This window comes from Trachypithecus francoisi, unplaced genomic scaffold (assembly GCF_009764315.1).
Source record: "Trachypithecus francoisi isolate TF-2019V2 unplaced genomic scaffold, Tfra_2.0 Lachesis_group9, whole genome shotgun sequence".
NCBI lineage: Eukaryota > Metazoa > Chordata > Mammalia > Primates > Cercopithecidae > Trachypithecus > Trachypithecus francoisi.
Genome location: NW_022681474.1, coordinates 58,178,233 through 58,204,557, shown reverse-complemented (window position 1 = coordinate 58,204,557; position 26,325 = coordinate 58,178,233). Strand labels below are relative to the sequence as shown.

Genomic DNA, 26,325 nt, shown 5'->3' with positions numbered 1-26,325 from the left:
ATGTAAGACGCCTAGAAAAGGGCTTCTCTTCCCACTCACGAAAATCAGTGTGTGAGCTCGAAGCCATTTCCCAGCGTGTCCGCCTCAACTCCCTCCTTTAACAGATCAGGGAACTCCTCCAGGGAAATGCAGTGATGCGCCCACGGCTGCCGGCGGCCCAGCGCCAAAGGACGTTCCACAGCGCCGGGGCCCGAAGTCCTCGGCTCGGCTGCCACGCAGGCCCCGCAGCCCCGCTCGGGCTCCCAGGATCGGCTCCCGGGTGGGACAGCGCTGCGGTCCACGAGTCCGGGCAGTGGCGCCTGCAGGCCGGAGCGGTTTCCTGCCTCGGGCATTCTGCTGCCTCCACAAACGGTTTTTGGAGGCACACACACAGATACTTTAACACGTCGGTGATGAATCTGCACCCAGCTGCCAGTGGCGGAGCTTCCTGGGCGGGGCCGGGGGCGCGCCTCGGTCTCATTTCCTCGCGCGCGCCGGAAGTGGCCGCTCAGGCGCGGCTGCGCGCCCGGGGGGTGGGTGGCTGAGGCGTCGGCGGCGGCTGCCTGCCGCCCGGGTGTGCCGGCGGCGTAGGAGGCGGTGGAGCGCAGAGCGGGCGAGCGCGGTGAGTACCTGGCCCGGCCTCGCCTGCCCGCCCGCGACTCCCGCCGGCTCGAGCCTAGGCGGTGCGGGCGCCCGGGCTGCGGGCTCCTGTCTGGTCGGGTGGGGTCGCCTCGCGGACGGGTTCTGCGGGGGGCCCTGTCCCTCAGGGATGAGCCTGCCGGAGTAGGCTCCGGTTTTGGGGAGGGCGCAGCCAGAGACGGTTGGTTCGCGTGTCAGTGTTGGTCTTTTTTTTTTTTTTTAACCAACTCATCACCATCTCTGCTCCTCTCAGTGGATAAACTTTAGTCAGCGGTGACCTCGTCATCGCGTTAAAATAGTTCTGCCCGCAGACCCTCTTTATCTGTAGATGGTAGAGCGAAGGCCGGTAAAGATGCTCGGTCGTGGAGGGCTCAGTGGGGTGGAGGAGAGGGGAAACCTCTGGTGTTGTCGGAGAATGCACCTTAAAAATGACCCTACCCTTGAGCAGCGCAGGAAGCACGACAGTGATACTTCTGTTTGTGATGATGGTATTGGCGGTATGATAGTTTGATTATACATCTGAAGCTTTTCTTCCTGAGCCCTTGGCTTGTTAAACTTGGAGACATTTTCTAGCGTGCTTTTGAGATAGATGTGGGATGTCGTGACGTTTCACCGTCATTCAAGGCTCGCAGGAGCAGGGCCTTCATGTCTGGTAATTAATGTTGTTTTTTGAATGTTGTATTAAAATAGTATTTTCGATCTTGGAAGTAAGAAGCCAAGTATTTTAGGACTGAGTGTTAGCGTTCATTTTGTACTATTATTCTTGTACCATTTGTTTAAAGTTGTCCTGTAACTAAAAGAATGAAAAAAGATGTTGGATTTCCAGTATTTGTGGCTCAGAGGATTTTGGCCTAACTAAGCACAGTTCCAACCAGTTTAGAAGCTGCATTTTTCTCTTTGTTTTTGTTGAGGTATACAATACATATGAAATCAGTAAGAGCACGAATCTTAATTGTACAGCTCAATGAATTTTTACTTACTTATTACCCTGTGGAACCACTAGATATATCAAATTATAACCGTAGAACATTTCCATCATCCTGTTTGCCTGTGCTTCTTCCAAGTCAGTTATATCCTTGTTTTCCCATCTGTATTCTAACTTCTCTTGTCAGCTTTTAGTTTTCTCTGTTTTGAGCTTCATGTTAATGGATTGCATAGTATTCTTGGCATACTGTTTGTGAGACACACCCATGCTATTTCATGGTATTATATTATTATTGTGTAATAGTCCATTGAATAATATGTGACTACTCTTCAGTTGATGGACATTTTTGTTCCCAATTTTTGTATGTGATGTATTTTGGATATTAAGAATACTGTGGGCCGGCATGGTGGCTGAGGCCTGTTATCCCAGAGCTTGCAGAGGCCAAGCGGGTGGATCACTTGGTCAGGAGTTCACGACCAGCCTGGCAAATATGGTGAAACCCCATCTCTACTAAAAATACGAAAATTAGCCAGGCGTGGTGGTGGATGCCTGTAAGCCCAGCTACTGGGGAGGCTGAGGCAGGAGGTGGAGGTTACAGTGAGCCAAGATCGTGCCTCTACACTCCAGCCTGGGCGACAGAGCCTGACTCAGTCTCAAAAAGAAAAAAAAAAAGAATACTGTGGACATCCTTGTAAATTAAATGTCTTGGTGAGCATCTGTATGCATTTCTGTCAGCTATAGAATGACTGAGTCATGACATAGGCAGAAAATTACCAACATGGAGTCATTACCAACCATACTATCATGAACCAAAGGCAGAAAATTTAACCAACATGGAGTCATCTTTTTTTTTAATGTAATAGAATTAGTTATTTTAACTAATATAACATTCAAGATTGGTTTAAAAAAAGCATAACTATTAAGAGTTCAAGATGTAAGTGATTCATTCATTACCACGTTATTATTTACCCGTTGGATTGCACATTTATGACCGTCTTCTGTCGGACTGTCATTGTTTGTTTAACTGTTAGACAAGTCTGTTAGAGCTGGTGAGGATCTGACTCTGAAGTTTAGCATAACATTTACGTAAGAACTGTGTTACTCAAGTTAGTGGTTTTTTAGAGGAAATGAAATACCAAAAGGATATGACTGAAAGTGGATTGAAGAAGCGTGGGACTGCAAGTCAAAGAACTTAACATTGTTATTGTCATGCTACACAAGCACTAGGTATAAGTGTAAAATTGAATTATAAGGCTAGTTACAAATGTGAATTTACAGCAGGAGTACAGTGATTTTCATATGGACTGAGATATTTACTAGCATATTTATAATGTGAACACACAACAAAAATCACTAAAAATTTGTGGGAAATCAGTAGCATCTAAGAGAAGCTTCAGACCAAACAAATACAAGAACTAGGCACTGAAGCAGTGGAGCTAATATAAGACAAAAGAAAACTTTAAAATAAGTATTAGTATCTTCAAATTTGTTAAGGTATTATGCCTACTGAACACATACAGGGTGACATGAAAAAAGCAATCAATTCTTGAATATTTAAACACGGAAAGTAGGAAAGAGCCAGGTGTGGTGGCTCATGCCTGTAATTCCAACACTTTAGAAGGCCGAGGCAGGAGGATTGCTGGATCCCAGGAGTTTGAGACCAGCCTAGGCAACATAGTGAGATCCTGTCTCTACAAATAATTTTTTTTTTTTTTTGAGACAGAGTCTGGCTCTGTTGCCCAGGCTGGAGTTCAGTGGCATGATCTCGGCTCACTGCAAGCTCCGCTTCCCAGGTTCACGCTATTCTCCTGCCTCAGTCTCCTGAGTAGCTGGAACTACAGGCACCCGCCACCACGCCCGGCTAATTTTTGTGTTTTTAGTAGAGATGCGGTTTCACTGTGTTAGCCAGGATGGTCTTGATCTCCTGACCTCATGATCTACCCACCTCGGCCTCCCAAAGTGCTGGGACTACAGGCGTGAGCCACCACACCTGGCTACAAATAATTTTTAAAATTAGCAGTATGGTAGTGCACACCTGTCATCCCAGCTGTTCAGGCAGTGAAGGCTGCCACTGCACTTCAGCCTGACAGTGAAACTGTCTCAAAAAAAAAGGTAAGAAAGAAAGAAAAAGAAAGTGGGAAAGACTAGCCATGACATGCAAAGTAGATCTAGAAGAGCCAATATACATCTAATAGGAGTTCCAGGAGGCGTTAGAAATCGGAAAAGAAGAAATAACCACAGAGATAACAGAGATCCTGAAGGTAGGAGTGTCCAGGCAGAGTCTTGGGCAGCCTGAGCCAGGGAGAAATAAGTATCAGGACAAAGGACTGGCAAATATAGATCAACCCTTCCCTCTCTGGTCTTCTTCATCTATACAGTGGGGATGATCAAAAAGTATGCATTTTTCTGAGAGCTTATGGAAGGATGTGTTAGGTTTGCTGACTGTTCCCCACTCTTCTTCCCTACCAGCTCACAGCAGGGATTGGGGTTGTGTGTCCTTATATGATGTTTAACCTTTTTATCACATGTATTAATTTTGTGAAATTTTTAAAGTGTAACAATTTTTTAGAAGTTAAAGCAGGGATTGCCAGTATGGCTGGCTACCTATTTTAGTATAGCCTGTGATCTAAGACTGGTTTTACACTTTTTATTTTTTTTATTTTGTATTTATTTATTCATTTATTTTTGAGACAGAGTCTTGCTCTGTCGCCCAGGCTGGAGTGCAGTGGCGCCATCTCAGCTTACTGCAACCTCTGTTTCCTGGGTTCAAGTGATTCTCCTGCCTCAGCCTCCTGAGTAGCTGGGTTTACAGGTGCACTCCACCATGCCCAGCTAATTTTTGTATTTTTAGTAGAGACAGGGTTTCATCATGTTCCTCAGGCTGGTCTTGAACTCCTGACCTCGTGATCCGCCTGCCTTAGCCTCCCAAAGTGCTGGGATTACACGCGTGAGCCACCATGCCCAAGCCCTACACTTTTTAATGCTTTGGGGAGAAAAAGAAAATGCTTCATGACCCATGAAAATTATATGAAGTTCAAATTTCAGTGTCCCTTGGAACACAACTATACTCATTCACTTACATATCATCTGTGACTGCTTTTTTGCCACAAAAGCAGAATCAACTGGTTGTGACATTTACTGTCTGACCTAAAATATTTGCTGATTCCTGGTTTACAGGTCAGAAATGGACTTATGCATATATAGGAATTTTGCTAATGATAAAGGTGGCATTTCAAACTAGTGACAAGAGCATGGATTACATGATAAATGGCAAGAATTAGCTGTCTATTTGAGGGAAAATTTACTTTTATTAGGATTACTTCGAGTAGGGAAGCTAAAATCAAGAAGTAGGAAAAGATTGATAGATTTGAGTCTATTACCACTACCACCACCAACAACAAAACTTTGCTTAATAGGAAATAATACCTAACACTTACTGAGCACTTATGCTTGTCATGTTTTACTTGAATAAGTGTTATAATTATACTCTAAGGTAGGTTCTGTAATTATTCCCACTTAACAGAGGAGGAAACTGAAGTTTACATATATTATGGAATTTGTCTGTAGTGAACAGTAGGAAACCATGATGCAGATCTTTGAATTCAGACCATCTGGCTCCCAAGCCTATTGTAGACAAGACAAACTGAGAAAAAATATTTGCAACATGTTAACACCATTTTGTAGGTATTATCTACATCAGCACATAAAGATGTATCTAATTCCTTTAAAATATTCTGTTGTATAAATGTCTTCAGTTAATTTAACCTTTCCTCTATTGATGAACTTTAAGTTGCTTCTGTTTTTATTTTGCTCTTACATATAACACTGATAAACATCCTATGTATGTGACCTTATATAGTAGTATGGATACTTCTGTAGTATAGAATCAGGAAAGTGGAATTGTGAATTGCTGGATTAAATGGCCTGTGCATTTAAATCAAGTTTTCTCTACAAAAATTGTGTGTGTGTTGGCGGGGGGGGGGAGGGGAGGGGGGGTGTTTAACTAAAGGAATCATAATATCTTGGAAGGAACATTGACTGTTCAGGCAAAACTGCCTCATTTTTTAAAGGAAGCCCCGAGAGGTAAAGTGTTATGCCTAAGGTTACATAGCTATTAAGTAGCTGTTAACACTTGACTCTTTTAAGTTGTTTTTACTGTGCCACAGTTTGGCACCTTTTTCTCCTTTGTCTTGCTGAAATCCAGGTGCCATGAGTATAGTTTTCTCCAGAAACACGCTGTCAAAAGGATCGATTTGATATTACTTCTCCTTGGTACTCAGCACAGTGCCTGACACACAGTAGGTAATCAAGTATTTGTTGAATAAGTGCTGCTTTCAGATGATCGGTACTTACAGATCACTTATTCAGTAACATATTGACAACCCATGCATCACTGTAATACTCATCAAGTAATCAAGAACTTACCAAGAAATAAAACATTCTAATCTCCTTCTTCCTAGATATTTACATTTCATAATGGTTTAGTTTTCTGACTGGTTTATGTTTTCCAAATAATTGTGTGACTTTGTTTTTGCTTTGTAAAAAATGAACTCAAAATTATAAATTTAGTTTTTGAAAACTTTAATGAGAAATTGTTCTTTGCAGAAAATTTGGGAAGATTATACAGAATATGTTTTATAATAGACTCAAATGGATTGTATCCTTCAGAGGGCAGTAGATTAGTCTTGCAGGTTAGCTTGACATACTGCAATGTACATGTCCTGGAAAAGATGCGTAACATTTGTGTTCGTAGTACCAAAAATTGTGTATAATCAAGATTGAGTAGAAACTCCTTAAGGGTCATATTATTATGTAAGGGACTAGTGCTGTAGAATTAACTATCTTTAACACTTCTCTTGTCTCCAAGTCACAAGGCAAAGAGAAAAGATATGGTAAGACCTTTGGAGAAATATGTAGTACTCTACTTTTGGGGAGATGAGGGGCTTAGTTTTGTTTTTTAAATGCAAACTTGTAATCAGTAGATCTTTATACCTCAGTAAACAAACTGGAGGATTTTTTTTTTAATTTTTTTTTACAAATGCCTTGTTGGCACTACTACTAAATCTGACTTGGCTTTATTTTTTAAACAGCTTCATTGAGGTATAATTGACATAAACTACACATATTTAAAGTGTGCAATTTGATAAGTTTTAACATATGTGTACTCCTGTGAAATCATCACTACAACCAAAGTAATGAACAAATCTATTACTCCCAAAAGGTTTTCCATCCCTTTTTATAATTCCTTCTGGTACCACCTCCCACAGGAAATCATTGACTGATTTACCTTCAGTTAACCACAAATTACCTTGCATTTTCTAAAATTTTATATAAATAGAATCATATAGTAAGTAACTTCTGTTGCCTGGCTCCTATTACTCAGAGTAGTTGTTGATATTTATCCATGGTGAAGCATGTGTCAGAGTTTATTCCTTTTTATTGCTAAGCAGTGTTCCATTGTGTGTCTGTTTTACATTTTGTCCATTTACCTGTTGATGGACACTGGATTGTTTCTGCTTTTGGGCTCTACACATATAAGTTGCTATGAACATTTGTGTACAGGTTTTGGTATGGTTAAAATATAAACTGAGGCAGAATAAAATTTTAAAGAGTTTTATCTGAGCAAACAGCAATTCATGAATCAGGCAACAACAAATCAAAAGTGATTTGGGACTCCACCGAAGGAATGTGAGCGGAAGACTTCTATAGGATGAACAAGGAAGCAAGGCAAAGACAATATTTGATTAAAAGGAAGCAAAGCAAAGACAATATTTGATTAATTGCATTTATATAGTTGCCTTGTTTAGTCCATCCTATTGTAAAGGCCCTAGTTATATAAGTTAGTTGATGGCTTCTAATTGGCATAACATAAGTTTGTTTGTTTCTTTTTCTTTTTTTTTTTTTAAGAGACAGGGCTAGAGTGCTTTGGTGTGATCATAGCTCACTGCAGCTTTGAAATCCTGGGCTCAAGTGATCCTCCCACCTCAGCCTCAAGTAACCAGGACAACAGGAACTACAGACATGCACTGCCACGCCTGGCTAATTTTTTAAATTTCTTATAGAAGCAGGGTCTCGCTAGCTATATTGCCGAGGATGATCTCAAATTCTGGTCTCAAGTGATCCTCCTGTTTCAGCCTCCCAAGGTGCTTACAGGCATGAGCCACCATGCCCAGCCTAATGTTTCTTTAATATAGGCACAGCAAAAAATAACCAAAGTTTACATTTGCAAACAGCCCAAATTAAGTTTTGCTTCTATTGCTTATATTTGCAAGGTCAGGGTTGTTTTAATGGCTTAACTGGCTTTGTCTGTTCAGGAGATTTACAGACCTAATCTCCATCTTATTTTAATAGTATGAATATGTGCTTTCATTTCTTTTGGGTAAATATCTAGGAATGGAATGGCTGGGTCATATGAGTAGGCTTATTAACTTATTAAGAAACTTGGCCTGGACTACATAGCAAGACTCTCTCTCTAAAAAAAAAATTTTTTTTTAAATTAGCAAAGTGTTTTAGGGTTCTCTAGAGGGACAGAACTAAGAGGATATATGTATATATGAAAGGGAGTTTATTAAGGAGAATTGACTCATTCCATCACAAGGTGAAGTCCCATGATAGGCCATCTACAAGTTGAGGAGCAAAGAGGCCAGTGGTGGATCAGTCTGAGTCCCAGAAGTAGGGAAGCTAACAGTGCAGCCTTCAGTCTGTGCAGCCAAAGGCCCAAGAGCCCCTGGAAAACCACTGGTGTAAGTCCAAGAATCCAAAAGCTGAAGAACTTGGAGTCTGATGTGCCAGGGCAGGAAGCATCCAGCATGGGAGAAAGATGAAGTCTGTAAGACTCAGCAAGTCAGCTCTTCCATCTTCTGCCTGCTTTATTCTACCCCCACTGGCAGCTGATTAGATGGTGCCCACCCAGATTGAGGGTGGGTCTACCCCTCCCAGTCCACTGACTCAAATGTTAATTTCCTTTGGCAACACCCTCAGAGACACACCCATGACCAATACTTTGTATCCTTCAGTCCAGTCAAGTTGACACTCAATATTAGCCATCACACCAGATGTAGTGGCTCCCACCTGTAATCCCAGATACTCGGGAGGCTGAGGCAGGAGGATCACTTGAGCCTAGGAGTTAGGCTGCATTGAGTTATAATATGATAGAGCCACTGCACTACAGCTCTGGTAACAAAGCAAGGTCCTGTCTTTTTTTTTTTTTTTTTAATAAGAAAGAAAATAATCTAACTTGTTAAGTTCATAACTTATTAACAAAACTATTTTATATTCCCATCAGCAGTGTATGAAAGTTCTAGTCCTTCCACGTTAACAACACTTGGTATAGTCATTCTTTTTAATGTTAGCTATTCTGTTTTTAGCCCTTGTGTGTAGTGGTGTCTCATTATGATTTGATTTGCATTTCCCTAGTGACTAACAATGTTGAGCATCTTTTTCAAGTGTATATTTGAAGTGTTCAGGCCTTTTCCCACATTTTAATTGAGTTTGGTTTATTATTTCATTTTGATCATTTTAAAATATATTCTTGGTACAAGTCCTTTATAAGATGCATGCTTTGCCCATATTTTCTCCAGGTCTATGACTTGTCTTTTCATTCTCTTAACAGTGTCTTTGAAAGAGCACAGATTACTAATTTTGATGAAATTCAATTTATCATTTATGCTGTTAAATATCATATCTAAGAAATATTTGGCTAACTCAGAATGACAAAGATTTTATCCTATGTTTGCTTTTAGTTTTATAGTTTTAGGTTTTCCATTTAGGTCTAAGATTCACTTTGAATTACATGCTAGTGAATGTGGAGTGGTATCTAATTGTGCTTTTGATTTGCATTTCCTTTTTGGCTAATGGTGTTGAGCATCTTTCATGTACTCATATGGGCTGTTTATTTATCTTTACAGAAATGTCTGTTCAGATCTTTTGCTTGTCGAGTTATCTTTTTTTTTTTCGCTTTAAAGTAGGACAGACAAATGATTTACAAATGTCCTCTAAGTCTGTGTGTTATTTCTTCACTTTCTTGATGATGTCTTTTGCAACACAAGTTTTTTTATTTTGATGAAGTCCGATTAATGTTTGTTTTGACTTTGGTGTCGTATGTAAGAAGCTGTTGCCTGATCCAAGGTCACAAATATTTACACATAGGTTTTATTCTAAGAGTTTTATAACTTTGACTCTTACATTCAGATCTTTGACCCATTTTGAGATAATTTTTGAATGTGGTGTGAAGTAGGAGTCTAGTTTCATTCTTTTGCCTGTAAATACCCAGTTGTCCCAGTACTATTTATTGAAAAAACTATTCTTTCACCCATTGAACTGTCTTGCCACTCTTGTTGAAAATCAACTAACCATAAATGTGATGATTTATTTTTGGGCTTTAAGTTCCATTCCATTGACTATATGTCTATTTTTATGCCATACCACATTGTCTTAATTACCTGTGGCTCTGTATTAATTTTTGGAATTGGGAGGTGTTTTCCTCCAATTTCATTTTTCTTGTTCAATATTGTTTGGGTTATTCTGTGTTTCTTGAATTTGTATAAATGTTAAGATCAGCTTGCCAATTTCTGCAAGAAGTCCACTAGGATTCTTGAAGAGGATTGTGTTTAATCTGTATATTAATTGGGGAACATTACCCTTTTAGCAATATTAAGCCTTCCAATCATGAGTGTGGTGTCTTTCTGTTTATTTAAATCTTAAATGTCTTCCAACAACGTTTTGTAGTTTCTGTGAATACAAGTCTTGCAGTTCTTTTGTTAAAATTATTACTATTTTATTCTTTTCAGTGCCATATTGTATACAGAATTGTTTTTGTTAATTTCTTTTTCAGATTGCTTATTGCTAATATGTAGAAATACAATTGATTTTTGTAGAGTGATATTGTATCCTACAACCTGGCTGAACTCATTTATTAGTTATAATAGATTTTTAGTGAATTCCTTAGGATTTTGTGCATACAGATCATATCATCTGCAGATAAGGATAGTTTTACTTCTTCCTTTCCAATCTGGATGCCTTTTATTTCATTTTCTTGCCTACTTGCTTTGGCTAGAACAATGTAAATAGAAGTGACAAGAGCAGACATGCTTGTCTTATTCCTGATCTTGGGGAAAGGCATGCAGTCTTTCATCATTAAATACAATGTTAGCTATGGGGTTTTTGTAAGACCCTTTTCTTATATTAAGGTCTCTTCTGGTTTATTGAATGGTGTTTGGTTTGGTTTGGTTTGGTTTGGTTTGGTTTTTTGAGATGGTGTCTCGCTGTGTTGCCCAGGCTGGAGTACAGTGGCGCAATCTCGGCTCACTGCAACCTCTGCCTCCCAGGTTCATGTGATTCTCCTGACTCAGCCTCCTGAGTAGCTGGGACTACAGGTGCATGCCACCACCACACCCGGCTAATTTTTTTGTATTTTTAGTAGAGGCGGGATTTCATTGTGCTAGCCAGAATGGTCTTTATCTCTTGACCTCATGATCCGCCCACCTCGGCCTTCCAAAGTGCTGGAATTACAGGTGTGAGCCACTGCACCCAGCCCCTATTGAATGCTTTTTATTAGGAAATGGTGTTTTTGTCCAATGCTTTTTCCATGTCTGTTGAGATGATCAAGTGAATTTTGTCTTCTATTGATATGGTATATTGTATTAATTGATTTTCAGATGTTAAACCAACCTTGCAGTCCTGGGACAAATCTTAGTCATGATGTATGATTCCTTTTATATAATGCTGGGTTCGTTTTGCTAGTATTTTGTTGAGGATTTTTGTATTTATATTCATATAGGATATTGGCCGATGGTTTTCTTTTAATGTCTTTGGATTTGGTAGTAGGATGATACTGACCTTATAGAATGCTTCCTCCTCTTCTGTTTTTTGGAAGAGTCTGTGAAGATAATTCTTATTTAATAATAATAATTCTTATTTAAATGTTTACTAGGCTGGGCGTGGTGGCTCATGCCTGTGATCCCAGCACTTTGGGAGGCTGAGGCGGGTGTATCCCCTGAGGTCAGGAGTTCGAGACCAGCCTGACCAACATGGAGAAACCCCATCTCTATTAAAAATACAGAATTAGCCAGGCATGGTGGCGCATGCCTATAAGCCCAGCTACTTGGGAGGCTAAGGCAGGAGAATCCCTTGAACCTGGGAGACAGAGATTGCGGTGAGCTGAGATTGTGCCATTGCACTCCAGCCTGGGCAACAAGAGCACAACTCCGTCTCAAAAAAATAAGAAGAATAATAAATAAATGTTTGGTAGATTCCACCAGTGAAGCCTCTGAGCCTGGACTTTTCATTGTGAGTAGTTTTTTTTTATTATTATTAATTCAATCTTTTGTCATGTAAGTCTATTCATATCCGGTATTTCCTCTTAAATCAGTTTTGTTTCTATCTTTCTAGGATTTTTGTCTATTTTATTCAGTTATCTTTTGAAGAGATTTAGATAATAATGAGCAAAAATCTTATGTTACCAATGTAGTTTAACATTAATGATGTTTTCCATTGCTTTGTATAAATCCATATTCCCTTCTGGTATTATGTTCCTGTGCCTAAAAGACTTACAGTACAGGTGTGATGGTGGTGAATTCCTTTAGCTTTTTATGTAGGGAAAGTATTTTGCCTTTTTCAAAGATAATTTTTCTGGGTATAGAATTGTAGGCTGGTATATTTTTCTTTTCAGTTCTTTAAAGATAATTGTTCCACTGTCTAATTACTTGCAGCTTTTAAGGAGTAATCTGTCATTATCTTTTGTTCCTTGTCTGTGATGTGCATTTTTCATGTGGCCAGTTTAAAGATTTTTCTCTTTACATTGGATTTGAGCAATTTGATTATCATGTGCCTTGCTACAATTTTCTTTATGGCTATTTGGGATTGGTTGAGTTTCTTATGTGTGTTTATAGTTTCCATCAAATTTGGGAAATTTTCAGCCTTGTTTATTTATTTCTCCTGACTCCTTCCCCCTTCTTTGGGGACTCCAATTACATGTATATTAGGCTGTTTGAAGTTGTCACAGAGCTTATCAATGCTCTGTTTAAATTTTTCATTCTTTTTTCTTTCTGTATTTTGCATAGCTTCTGTTGCTATATCTTTAGTTTACTAATATTTTCTTCTAAAATATCTAATCTGCCACTAATCCCATTCAGTGTATTTTTCATCTCAGACACTGAAATTTTCATCTCTTGAAGTTTAACTTGGATCTCTTTTATGTCATTCATACCTCTACTGAAATTTTTGAACATAAACGTCATTTTAAAAATACAGTTATGATAGCTGTTTTGGTGTGCTTTTTCTGCAGACTCCCACATCTGTCAGTTCTAATCATTGGTCAGTTTTAATCATTGATTTTTCTCATTATGGATCATATTTTTTTGTGCGTGGTAATTTTTGTTGAGATGCCAGATACTGTGAATTTTATTTTGTTGAGTACTGGATATTTCTATATTCTTATTAATATTCTTAAGGCTTGTTGTGCTATTACTTGGAAATAATGTGATCCTTTCAAGTCTTGCTTTTAAGATGTATTGGCAGGATTAGTGCCATGTTTAGTCTGGAGCTAATTATTTCCCACTACTGAGACAAGACTTTCTTGAGTGCTAGTCTACCCAGTGTGCCCTGGGAATTTTGAGGTTTTCCAGTCTGTCTGGTGGGAACATGCACTAATCCTGGCCCTGTATGAATGCTGGGTTCTGTGTCCTCTAATTTTGTGTGTGGTCCTTTTCTTAGCCCGTTAGTTGCCTCATAAGCCTTTACTGATCAGTGCTCTGCCAAATACCCATGGGATATCCTATTCAGATTTCTGGAGTTTTCTCTCTCTGCAGCTGTATCCACTCTGGTACTATTTGCTTTAATCCTAGATATCTTGGTCTCCTCAGACTGTGAGCTGCATCCCATCAACTCAGGGAATCTGCTGGGCTCTGCTTAGGTTCCCCTCCTTGTGTGGCTCAGAAACTAAAGCAGTAAGCTGGCAACCACTTGTTACTTGTTTCTCTGGGGATCACTATCCATTGTTACCTGATGTTAAATATCTTGAAAATCATTGTTTCATATTTTGGGTTTTTTGGCAGGAAGGGCTGTTTGTTTTTGGTTGTTTCAAGACAACCAAAGAGAGCAAATCTGAGAGTAAATCTGGCCCATTACTTCATCTTGGTTGTAAGAGGAAGTCAGTTTTTTAGTCAGTTTTAGAGAGTTAGAATTGATGGCTTGTAAGGTTTCTTTCAATCCTGAGATCTTTGGTTTCATGTTACATACCTTTAACAGCTTATTTTCCCATCTTCACGTTCGTTATCCTTTTCTCTCCTCAAAACACTTAACTATCTGCATTTGTGCTTAGAAGGCTTGTTGGGATTAACTCTGGGCTGTGAATGAACCGTATTCATGATACAAACACATTTCATAGAATGATGACAATCAAGATGTAACAACAGAAAAATGTTTCCTATAATATTCTTAACATAATTTATATGATAGAACAGTTATAATGTAATCTTCTAGATTATGGCCATAGAGTTCCTTTCAGGAACTAGGCAAATAAAATTTTGATTGAAATCTTTCATTTTTAATAACCACAGAATTATGCAACTAGCATTTACATTCTGAAGTAATTACAGTATCCTTTCATTTTATCGGAAAATATTCAACTGTAATATTAAGTAGGATATCTCAAAACCTGTATTTCCCTTAAAGGGAAGAGGAAGAAAGATGACCTTAGCTTTAACACTGCCACTGATATTTTCCATTCTATTTTATTGAAAAGTAAACCTTCAGTAGTGACCCATTGTCTGAGTTATAGCTCATTGTCTAAAATACATTGTGTATATAAAGAAAACGTATGAGGTACCATATTAATAAAAGATAGTGGTAGTTCTGTTCTAGTTTCACTTCAGTTTTGAGTATAGTATGCTTAAGTATGTGTATCTTTATTAATTAAAGTATGTATATCTTTATTATACAACATTATGTCTCCACATTTTCAGTTCTTTTTCCTAATAAATGGACTAGTAATAATAGTTAAAACAGATACTGCTAGGTTTTGAAATTCAAGTGTTTTCTTATGCTAGGGATTATGGTTTTGAGGTATGGTTAAGTCCTGGAAATAATATTAGTTTCGTGTTCTTATTTTTTAATTAGATAGTATTTCTTAAAGCCAACTATTTTTTTCTGTTTTTCTCTACATCACTCAAACAAGATTTATAATCAGTAAGAGAGATGCTGTCATAGTAAAAGACTCCATTTGGCCGGGCGCTGTGGCTCATGCCTGTAATCCCAGCACTTTGGGAGGCCGAGGCAGGCGGATCACGAGGTCACGAGATCGAGACCACGGTGAAACCCCGTCTCTACTAAAAATACAAAAATTAGGCGGGCGTGGTGGCGGGCACCTGTAGTCCCAGCTATTCGGGAGGCTGAGGCAGGAGAATGGCATGAACCCGGGAGGCGGAGCTTGCAGTGAGCTGAGATCGCGCCACTGCTTTCCAGCCTGGACGACAGAGCCAGACTCCGTCTCAAAAAAAAAAAAAAAACAGGCCGGGCGCGGTGGCTCAAGCCTGTAATCCCAGCACTTTGGGAGGCAGAGACGGGCGGATCACTAGGTCAGGAGATCGAGACCATCCTGGCTAACACGGTGAAACCCTGTCTCTACTAAAAAAATACAAAAAACTAGCCGGGCGAGGTGGCAGGCGCCTGTAGTCCCAGCTACTCGGGAGGCTGAGGCAGGAGAATGGCGTAAACCCGGGAGGCGGAGCTTGCAGTGAGCTGAGATCCGGCCACTGCACTCCAGCCTGGGCGACAGAGCCAGACTGCGTCTCAAAAAAAAAAAAAAAACAAAAACTCCCTTGTAGTGAACTAAATTTTCCAAGATACTTGGTTATCATTTGGTTTACTAAAATAATAAATGACTAAGGAGAGTTAAGACCATTATTTGTGGTATATTGGCCATAAGAAGTTTTCATCTGTCTTATGTTTTATACAGACATGTTACCAAAAAAAAACAATAACAACAACAAAAACATATTGCAGCATTTGCCACAGAAAGCATCCAGGTTTTTCTACTCATTAAAAAAGTGGCTAGGACTGATAATCTGTAGTGATCGTCCAGGTTTTGCTGCAGTGAGAAAACCATTACTGTTAAAAGCCTGCTGTCATATCACAGTATCCTTCTCAACAAGCACTTTGTTAGGATGGAAGTTCTCTTTGCAGTGGAGGCCTCCTTGCCTCCCTTGTCCTAAGTTAAACCTCTATTTCTAGAGTTAAGAATCATTAAAGACATGGAGGAGTTTGCACAACTGGTTGTGGCATGAACGATGGCATGTAATTTTATAAATGTATAAATGGTTTTTGAATTTTTTTCTCTGCTGCTAAGGATGATTAAATTCTTCATGTTTTTTCTTTGTATAGACTCCAAACCTTTCTAGACTTGTAGGAAATCTGTTGATGCATAATACAGTGGAAAGAATTATGTGATCTAATGTGCAAATAATCTACTGGAGGACATTGGATATAAAAATGTTTTCTTAATGTGTTTTTCAGATGTCTGTGAGCTTATGAAATTGTTCTTTCCCCCACTTAATTTTAAGGCTTCTAGATTGGCTGAGCTGAGCAGTAGAAATTAGTGAGGTAGAATGTTTGAGTTGAATAAACTGGAAGAAAATATCTCTCCCCAGTAAATCATTATTACTATAACAGAAACAATTTCTATAAACTCAGTTCCCAAATGGTCATAAGCTTTAGTTGGGAAATGGTGCGGTAATTGAAATACTATGTTAATAAAGAGTTATAGGCAATATAATTTTCAAAAAATTAGAGAATAGTAGAATATATGTAATACAGACTATGCTGAACGTAATTTTAATGTTTCTTTGACTCAAGTTATAGCCGTGTAGACATACTAGTTAAAAGTATTATACATAATGTATTGTTTTGTAATTTTTTTTTTTTTTTTTTTTTTTGAGGTGGAGTCTCGCTCTGTCGCCCAGGCTGGAGTGCAGTGGCGGAATCTCAGCTCACTGCAAGCTCCGCCTCCCGGGTTTACACCATTCTCCTGCCTCAACCTCCCGAGTAGCTGCGACTACAGGCGCCTGCCACCTCGCCCTGCTAGTTTTTTGTATTTTTTAGTAGAGACGGGGTTTCACCGTGTTAGCCAGGATGGTCTTGATCTCCTGACCTTGTGATCCGCCCATCTCGGCCTCCCAAAGTGCTGGGATTACAGGCTTGAGCCACCGCGCCCGGCCAGGTATTTTTAAAAATTCTCCCAGGCCAGGCTTAGTGGCTCACACCTGTAATCCCAGCACTTTGGGAGGCCAAGACAGGCAGATCACCTGAGGTCAGGACCAGTCTGGCTAACATGGTGGAACCTCGTCTCTACTAAAAATACAAAAATTAGCTGGGTGTGGTGGGCAGGTAGGTACCTGTAGTACCAGCTACTTGGGAAGCTGAGATGGAAGGATCACTTGCACCCAGGAGCCAGAGGTTGCAGTCAGCCAAGATCGTGCCACTGCACTTCAGCCTGGGTGACAGAGTGAGACTCCATCTCAAAAAAAAAAAAAAAAATTCTCCCAGTGTTTACTGAATATGCTAAATTATATTAGTACCTCTCATAGTTCTCTGCATGTAGTAGTCACGTAGCTAAGTTCACTGAAGCCACAAACAAATTTGATATCCTTAAGGGAACAAAATTCTGATTGATTCTGATCTGTGTCTTTCAGAAAAATCACTACCAATATAATGGATTTTATATGTCAGATTGCTTTATTCTGGATATCATGGTAACAATACATAAAGTATACATAACTTCCCATTTCTGCAAGTAGTCATGACTGCTGAAGAAAGAAAAACTTAAAGCTACGGCAGAATTATTTGGGTACCTTTTATGGAAATTCTGATTTTGTTTTTAATTTTTGATGACTTTTTACTAAAGGTATGAACACACAAAGAGCTTATTTTGTTAGGCAAATACACGTTAATAAGAATGCCTAGAAGAGGACTGATTCTTCACACCCGGACCCACTGGTTGCTGTTGGGCCTCGCTTTGCTCTGCAGTTTGGTATTATTTATGTACCTCCTGGAATGTGCCCCCCAGACTGATGGAAATGCATCTCTTCCTGGTGTTGTTGGGGAAAATTATGGTAAAGAGTATTATCAAGCCCTCCTACAGGAACAAGAAGAACATTATCAGACCAGGGCAACCAGTCTGAAACGCCAAATTGCTCAACTAAAACAAGAATTACAAGAAATGAGTGAAAAGATGAGGTCACTGCAAGAAAGAAAGAATGTAGGGGCTAATGGTATAGGCTATCAGAGCAACAAAGAGCAAGCACCTAGTGATCTTTTAGAGTTTCTTCATTCCCAAATTGACAAAGCTGAAGTTAGCATAGGGGCCAAACTACCCAGTGAGTATGGGGTCATTCCCTTTGAAAGTTTTACCTTAATGAAAGTATTTCAATTGGAAATGGGTCTCACTCGCCATCCTGAAGAAAAGCCAGTTAGAAAAGACAAACGAGATGAATTGGTGGAAGTTATTGAAGCTGGCTTGGAGGTCATTAATAATCCTGATGAAGATGATGAACAAGATGATGAGGAGGGTCCACTTGGAGAGAAACTGATATTTAATGAAAATGACTTCGTAGAAGGTAATGTGAAAAATACGTTGGTCAATATTATGTTAGTAAGACAAATGCTAGTATTGTATGCTGGTAACATAAGTCAGTCGTTATCCACAGTATTAAAACACTTAAAAGTTTTCGCACTTTATTCCACCAAGAATTTTAAGTGGCCTTTTGGAAAAAGGTATAATGAGATCATAATAAAATTGGAGAATAAGGACTAGGGAAATAGAATAAAACAGCTCTTGTTGCATGTGTATGATTTATATTACACACTTATCTGATCTTGGTTTTTTTAATGTTTTTAAAAATGTGTAAACTAAGACTCAAAACTTGAAAACCGTTTGATAAAGAAAATATTAGTAGACTCTTAGCTATTTTTCGTATTGGAGGAAGGAGAAGTGCCTGTCTGAACAAGGGGTCATACATAGTTTAAAAAGCATATTTGGCATTTGGAAAAGTAAGGAAATATCTCTTTTCCTCATACATATTTCAGAAAGGGTATGGGATTTTTATGTGTCAAGATGGGATATGACTCAGAGGTTGAAGAACACTGCTATAAAATTTAAGATACTTATTGGTTGATATTAACAGTAATAATTCTGTATCCCTACCCATCTCCTTTACACCTTTACACTCACTGCTAGACATTTAATTGCTGACTTAAACCATTTTGAAAATAAATGTTTCTTGAAAGTTCTCTTTGCTTGATTCTATAGACTGTGTATCACAGTGGTCCCCAGCCTTTTTGGCAACAGGGACTGGTTTCATTGGTGACAATTTTTCCATGGGATGGTGAGGATGGTTTTGGGGTGAAACTGTTCCACCTCAGATCATCTGGCATTAGTTAGAGTCTCATAAAGAGCGTGCAGTGTAGATTCTTTGCATGCGCAGTTCACAACAGAATTTGTGCTCCTTTGAGAATCCAGTGCAGCCGCTGATCTGACAGGAGGCGGAACTCGGGTGGTAATGCTTGCCAGGCTCCCGTCACTCACCTCTTGCTGTGCCGCCTAGTTCCCATCAGGCCGCGGACCAGTAGCGGTCTGTGGCCTGGGGGTTAGGGACCCCTGGTATAGCACATGTAGACTTTTTGACTCCAAATCATCGTGGCCATCACTTGCTGCACTGTAGCATTACTATAATACACCGAGGCCTTTGGAGGCCATCAGGGAGGGCATTATGGTTTGCAGTGGCATTGCAGCTGCCTTTCCTTGTGGCTTCCTCTTTTTTCTGCTGTCACTTCCTGCCATTTTTGATGGATTATTTTTCTCAAAACTCTTCTGATTTTTCTGCAAGCTCAGCTTTTTGTCTTCTCACTGTATGTTTGTAGCTTATGGCAGAATTGGAAGCTGCGGAGGAAATAAGATAACTAAGTAACATGCGTAAAATGTCCTCACATCAGCTCTACCTAAAAAGAAAGGGAGCTGTGCCAGTTTTATATTCTGCAGCTCCTGCTTTTGTCTTATAACTCTCCTTGGATTCTGATACTTCAGGATTTTTCTCTACATGGAACATATTCTGTTCCTCACATTTCCTCTACTGTGCCACTGTCTGCCCACTGCAGGGAGAGTAATTACTAATAATTAGTAATGACAACTAATTCCTATCCCTCTTCTAGACTTTAGCTCAGATATCACTCTTCTGAGAAGTCAACTGCAACCTCAAGTCTAAGACAGCAGTACTTCTGTGTGCTCTTCTCACCTGTACATTCATACTGCTTGTCACAGTATGTGGCGTTGCCCATTTCCTGGCTTGTGCTTCCTACTAAACTGTAAGCCTCAGGAGGGTTGGGACCAAGTCTAATTTATTCACCTTTTTATACCCAGATATGGACTGAGTGACTCACACATCTGTAAGTCTAACCTTCTCTCTCCTGAGTGCCACACTTAAAAATCAGATTGCGACTGGGCACGGTGGCTCACGCCTGTAATTCCAGCCCTTTGGGAGGCCCAGGCGGGCAGATTATGAGGTCAAGAGATCAAGACCATCCTGGCCAACATGATGAAACCCCGTCTCTACTAAAAATACAAAAATTAGCTAGGCCACGTGGTGGCGCATGCCTGTAGTCCCAGCTACTCAGGAGGCTGAGGCAGAAGAATTGTTTGAACCTGGGAGGCGGAGGTTGCAGTGAGCCAAGATTGCACCACTGCACTCCAGCCTGGTGACAGAGTGAGACTCCGTCTAAAAAAAAAAACAATCAGACTGCCTTGTAGATACTCATGCTTTTCTCTCAAAGACATCTCAAATCACTGTGTTTATGTCTGTACCAATTTTTCTTTGTCTGACTTCACTGTAGTCAGTGATTTTATATGTGTGTATGTATAGACACATATATATACAGATATATATATCACATAGTACTCTATTGTTATTATTTGTCTATTTTTCTATCTCCTTCACTAGACTGGCCCTGTCCTCAAAATTGAGACCACATGGCACTCTTTATATCACGTAACTGACAAGAAGGCACTAGATTTCTTTTAGTTGACCTAAACCAATAGAGATTTTGACTCTTGGGTCTAGATTTTAATATTGCTAGAAGTAATGTCTTTCATGGTTACCATATTGATAGGCTTTAGTATTTTTAAAAAGTCATATGTAAAAAGAAATAATTGTCATTTGTAGTATATTTTATAGATTGAATAAAAGAACAGAACAGTGAACTTTTTTTTTTAACCTTTCCTTTTCTTTTAAGGGAGTAATTGTTACTGACTGTGCAGTGGGGATAAATATTTTCACAAATAGGTGAAAATCCTGCAGGTCTGGTTTAATAATCTTGATGTTTAAGTGAGTAAAATCTGTCTTCCCATTGAATTTGTAAACTTTGACATGGAGATGTCTTTGTTCCTAACCTTTAGGTTATTATCGCACCGAGAGAGATAAGGGCACGCAGTATGAACTCTTTTTTAAGAAAACAGACCTTATGGAATATAGACATGTGACCCTCTTCCGCCCTTTTGGACCTCTCATGAAAGTGAAGAGTGAGATGATTGACATCACTAGATCAGTTATTAATATCATTGTGCCACTTGCTGAAAGAACTGAAGCATTTGTACAGTTTATGCAGAACTTCAGGTAACTGTCAGGGCTTAATGATTCAGCTACATTCTCCTAAAAAAATCACATTTTACTCAGATTTCCTTAATTTATCTTCACTGATTATAATTACTTAGAATAATTTTATAGGCTTTAGGGGAACTTTATTTTTTTATATTCTCTCTTTTTTTAAAGCATGTGTAGTGTATTGTGTTACAGACAATTTGAACTATGAAATAAACTGAGTGACACCTATTAGAAACTAAATTTGATGGCCTTGATAATTGTGAATTCATTTTAAGACAAGTTGAATTTTTAAAAAATCAACTTTACTAAGGTATAATTTACATGCAGTAAAATCCACATATTTTAAGGATATAGGTATCATGACTCTTTTTTTTTTTTTTTTTTTTTTGAGACAGGGTCTCACTCTGTCACCCAGGCTAGGATGCAGTGGAGTGAGCATAGTTCACTGCAGCCTCAACCTCCTGGGCTCAAGTGATCCTCTGCCTCAGCCTCCCAAGTAGCTGGGACCACAGGTGCATGCCATCTTTTTTATTCTGTACAACTTTGTAGAGAGGGGGTCTTGCCATGTTGTCCAGGCTGGGATTTAATGTCTTTTGACAAATGTACACACTTGCGAACCACCACTCCAATCAAGATATAGAATACTGGTGTCTCACAAGAAAATCCCCTTGAGAATGATTTCAGTTTTTTAACTGAAATACATTTAGAAATACAAACATTAAACTAAAAGTTGGAGAAAGTTATTTCATCTTGCAAAGCAGAGAATTTGTAAAGGTTTTTTTATGTTATCAAATTTGGATATTTTAAAATGCTGAAGGGTTAAATAATTATCTACACATGATGAAAACTGTTTGTGGAAAATGCTGCTTTTTGATTTAACAGTTTCCATGTTTTTAATACTTTAATATTTTTAATGTTTTAGATACTTTGATATACTAGTTTTAATGCTTTGTGATCCTAGTCTTTTTTCTCATATTGAAATTGTTGGATTTAAAGGTTAATTAAAACTGTTCTGCAACTGAATGTCTGGCAGTCATACTTCCAAGTGAGATTTACTGTTCCAAATAGCTCACATGAGATCTGATTTCCTAAAGCATTTTTTTATTGCCTTTCTTGGAATTACTTTCAAAGGCCACATTATTCTTTACAGTAAGTAATCTCAGTCATGGCAAATATTATTCCTTAATGATAGTTATAATTTTTGGAATTAGCCAGTCTGAAGACAAAATGACTCTTAATCCAAAAGGTCACTATTTATTTATTTGGTTTTGAACCAATTGAGTTTATTTCCTTGGACAGCTTGTGATTTGCTTCTGAAAGCAATCTAAAAGCAAAAGTTCAAAAAATGTTTTGAAATATGGCAACAATGTCAGACTGCTTCCATGGCCCTCCAAGGGGTGCACCCATTCAGGCATAGATCTTGTGCCTTCCATAATTCATCAGTATTGCCACTTTTATGTTTACTACTGTGTCAGTAATGTCTCGTTTTCTTGTTAAAGCTTCATGTGGTTGCTTTCTGAATAAATAGTGCCTCATGTTTTCTTGAATAAACTTTATTTTTCACTTCTGTTAGGGATGTTTGTATTCATCAAGACAAGAAGATTCATCTCACAGTGGTATATTTTGGCAAAGAAGGACTGTCTAAAGTCAAGTCTATCCTAGAATCTGTCACAAGGTTGGTGAACCACATCCACAGCGAAGTCCTTGATATATAATATTGCTAAAAGAGAATTTCAGATATGTAATGAGTTAATAATTTTTAGTAACTATTATTTAAAAGTTGGCTGAGCATGTGGGTGGTTGTGGTGATGATAAGTTCCTCATTTCACATGCAACCCTACATGACTCAACTTCCCTTCACTGCTTACAGGCAGCTTGGCATGATCAGGATGCTCTCTCTGGCCCACTCACCTTCTGTGTATTTGCTGCTGCTTTCCCTTTGTTTAAATCTAATTCCTTCACTTTGACATAATCATCTTCTGAACTTGTCTCTTTTTTTGTCACCTTTCTTTCCTTCCATTTCTTCAGGCTCCTTCTTCTCCCCCTGCTAACAGTGCCAAGGTCTCCCATATCCTTAAGAAACTCCCACTCAACTCTGAAGTGCTCAGCCGCTACCATTACATTTCTGTCCTTTCACAGCTCAACATCACAAGACAGTAGTTCATAACTAAGCAAGTCATATAGTACCTGGCACATAGTAGATGCTCAGAGGTTTGAATGGATGAATTAGTAATCCCTTAGTACTTAATTATTATTTAGCTTCTCAGTCTTTTTCTTTCTAAATCATGGGCCCAAAAATACGACTTAACGGCCAAATTCTTTTCTGTTATTCTTTTTCATTGCTTTTTTACCTTTGACAACCTAACCAGTATTTCCATCTTAAAATGTTCTTCTTATGTTTGTAAAATGTAACTATTTTGTAAATGTAAGTATGATGTAATGTAAACTATTAGGTTGATCATCATCTCTAACCGGTAACACCAGCTCTATATCCTTTACTTGCTTCTTTACCTTTCTGCCAGTTATGGCCATTTGCCAAGAGCCCAGATTTGATCAGCCATTCTTCTCAAATCATTCAACTAACATTCATTGAGTCCTACCTACTGTGTTCCAGGTACACTGCTTGGGAGTCTGGGGTAGTTGGAAGAAGAGTGGGCATAGATGGGTGAATCTGAGTCCCTGACCTGCAGGGATTCTCAGAGCCTTGATATATATAGACACGACTCACTGTCTTCCCCTTCCATACACCAGCTCCTCCTCCTGATGGCCCTCTTTCAGTTCAGAGTAAAACCATTTTCACCATCCCCTGGGCATGACTTCTGAGAGCCACAGTCTTTTACTTATTCTTTGCCTCCAGTTACCTCTAATTAGTTAGTTCCTACTTACTTCATAGGACCTCTTCTGTATCTCTTCCTTGCTACTGCCACCACCCTAACCCTGGTTCCCCATTCCTCCATTTCTTCCCTTCCTCTCCCTCCTTAGTGTTTTTAGATCACCTACTAAGTGCCACGAGCTCACACTGGTAATACTGAAGTATTGTCAAGACACTTCTGTGGCAAATGGTGTAAACCTACCTTGAGCTCACTTAAGGAAAATAGGAGCAGTATTGAAGAATCTTGCATACCTCCCAGAAATAAAGGGATTATTACAACCAAATTTGGGGAAGAAAATCAAAATAACTCTGGTTTCTCAGGGATTGGAACCAGAGACTTGAATACCATCAAAATTCTCTTGTCTCCTTGTCTGTTTTTCTCTGCATGTTGACTTCATTCTCCTGTTGCAGATTGGCTTCTTCCACATGGTGAGGGATATGACTGTTGGCGGCTCTGGGCTCACATCTTCTCAGCTTTGCCATCAGAGAGGAAAGAGCTTTCTCCCAGCTCCAGTTGAGAAAATCCCAGGGAAGAACGTTTTGCCCACTCTTGAGCCAATCACTATGGCCAGGTGGGGTGGGGGTATTGGGACTGGCCCAGCTTAAGCCTGGTCCCCACCCCTAGGAAATTACTGTGGTTGGGGTGGGCAGAGAGTGAGGAGTATTCTGTGATCAGTGCCTCCACTTGATGCTGAGTATGTGGGGTGGCAGTGGGCAGTTTTCACCCAACAGAGAAGAGATTTATAATCCTTAAGATGGGGGAAAGAGTCTTAGGCACTCAGAGCACTTGGAGTCCACTCTATGTACTATTTGAGCCTTTTTTCCATCTCTCCATTACCCATTCTGTACTGTTGTAAGCATAATCCTCCTAAAATGTTACTTTTTTGATTAGGCTGCAGTAAGTGGTTCTCCAACTTCAGTGCCAGAGTTACCAGGAGGACTTGTGAAAATGTAGAGGCTTGGCTCCAGCCCTAGCATCTGATTCAGTGGGTCTGGGTGTAGTCTAAGAGTTTGCTTCTCTAGCATGTTGCCACGGGAAGCTGATGCTGGGTTTGGGGGCCTCACTGTGAGAACCACTGCCCTAGCAGAAAAGCCCTGCTGATTCTCTTTACCTTTAGGATACTGACCGATTTCTTTAACCTTGCATGGGAGGTACTCTTCTGTCTGACTCTTCTCTCATTGTTCCCATTTTAAGATTCCTTTGACCCTTATCTCACTGTTCCCATTTTAGGGTCCCTTTGTACCAATCTGATTTGTCTGATCCCTTTTCTCTAAAATGCTTTCTACATTCTTACCTCTTTGCCTTTGGGAATAATTTTCTTGAATGACCTTTACACTCACCACTGAATTCAACATTTTAACCAAGGCATAACTCACGTTCCACTTCTAACATCTTTTCTAACTACTCCAGACATGAGCGATGTATTTTTTAGAACTGCTGTTCATTCATTCATTCAGCAACTATTTATTGAACTCCTACTCTATCAGGGGACACTGGGTCCGTAGTATCGAACAAAACAAAATCCCTGCTCCCATAGAGTGGAAGAGACACTGGAACAAACATGTCTAACAATATAAAGGAAAACAGCTGAGGAAGAGGATGGAGATGAAGGACGGGGAGGTCGGAGTTGCTTCTCAAGTAGTATTAGGGAGGATCCCTCTGATAAGGGGACATGTGGGCAAAGACCCAACAGATGCATGAGGAGAGTGATCTTTGTGTGTGTTATCCAATTAGAATGCATTATTTATTAACAGACATTACAGCTATTTTTCCATTTGTGTATTTTTCATCTCCCCAGAAGGTGTTTAAGATTCCAAAGGGCAGTGGCCACTTTAACACTTTTGGAGCCTCATACCACCAAAATGTGCCTCAAATGTGGGCATTTGGTGAATATCTCTCCCTGATGATAATCATGCACATGAAGCTGGGATTTTCTTTCCCTGTGTGAATGTAGAACCAATATAATCAAATATTTGAAGTGTAAAACATATTTTGTAAGCTGTGTTGAAGGAAGAAAGTTGGTAACTTTAAGTGGGACTTATCATTTGTTGTGTGTGCTTTCCTCATAGTGAGTCTAATTTTCACAATTACACCTTGGTCTCATTGAATGAAGAATTTAATCGTGGACGAGGACTAAATGTGGGTGCCCGAGCTTGGGACAAGGGAGAGGTCTTGATGTTTTTCTGTGATGTTGATATCTATTTCTCAGCCGAATTCCTTAACAGCTGCCGGTTAAATGCTGAGCCAGGTGCGTAAAATGTTG

At 39.4% G+C, this 26,325-nt stretch overlaps 1 protein-coding gene across 7 annotated transcripts in view; it reads left to right on the top strand.

Annotated features, from left to right (window-relative positions):
* Positions 1–467: 467 nt before the first annotated feature.
* CSGALNACT2 (chondroitin sulfate N-acetylgalactosaminyltransferase 2) overlaps positions 468–26,325 on the top strand; it is a 45,337-nt gene continuing 19,479 nt past the window's right edge. For 2 of the 7 annotated variants that reach the window (XM_033209803.1, XM_033209804.1), the window contains exons 1-4: positions 468–601; positions 17,230–18,153; positions 20,985–21,201; positions 22,763–22,864. In XM_033209803.1, the coding sequence (XP_033065694.1) occupies positions 17,493–18,153; positions 20,985–21,201; positions 22,763–22,864 (980 nt within the window). In that variant the 5' untranslated portion in view covers positions 468–601; positions 17,230–17,492. Of the gene's footprint in view, positions 602–826; positions 1,271–17,229; positions 18,154–20,984; positions 21,202–22,762; positions 22,865–24,472; positions 24,634–26,131; positions 26,311–26,325 lie in introns of those variants that run through there. The other 5 variants (XR_004436781.1, XR_004436780.1, XM_033209801.1 and 2 more) reach the window with 5 other exon arrangements.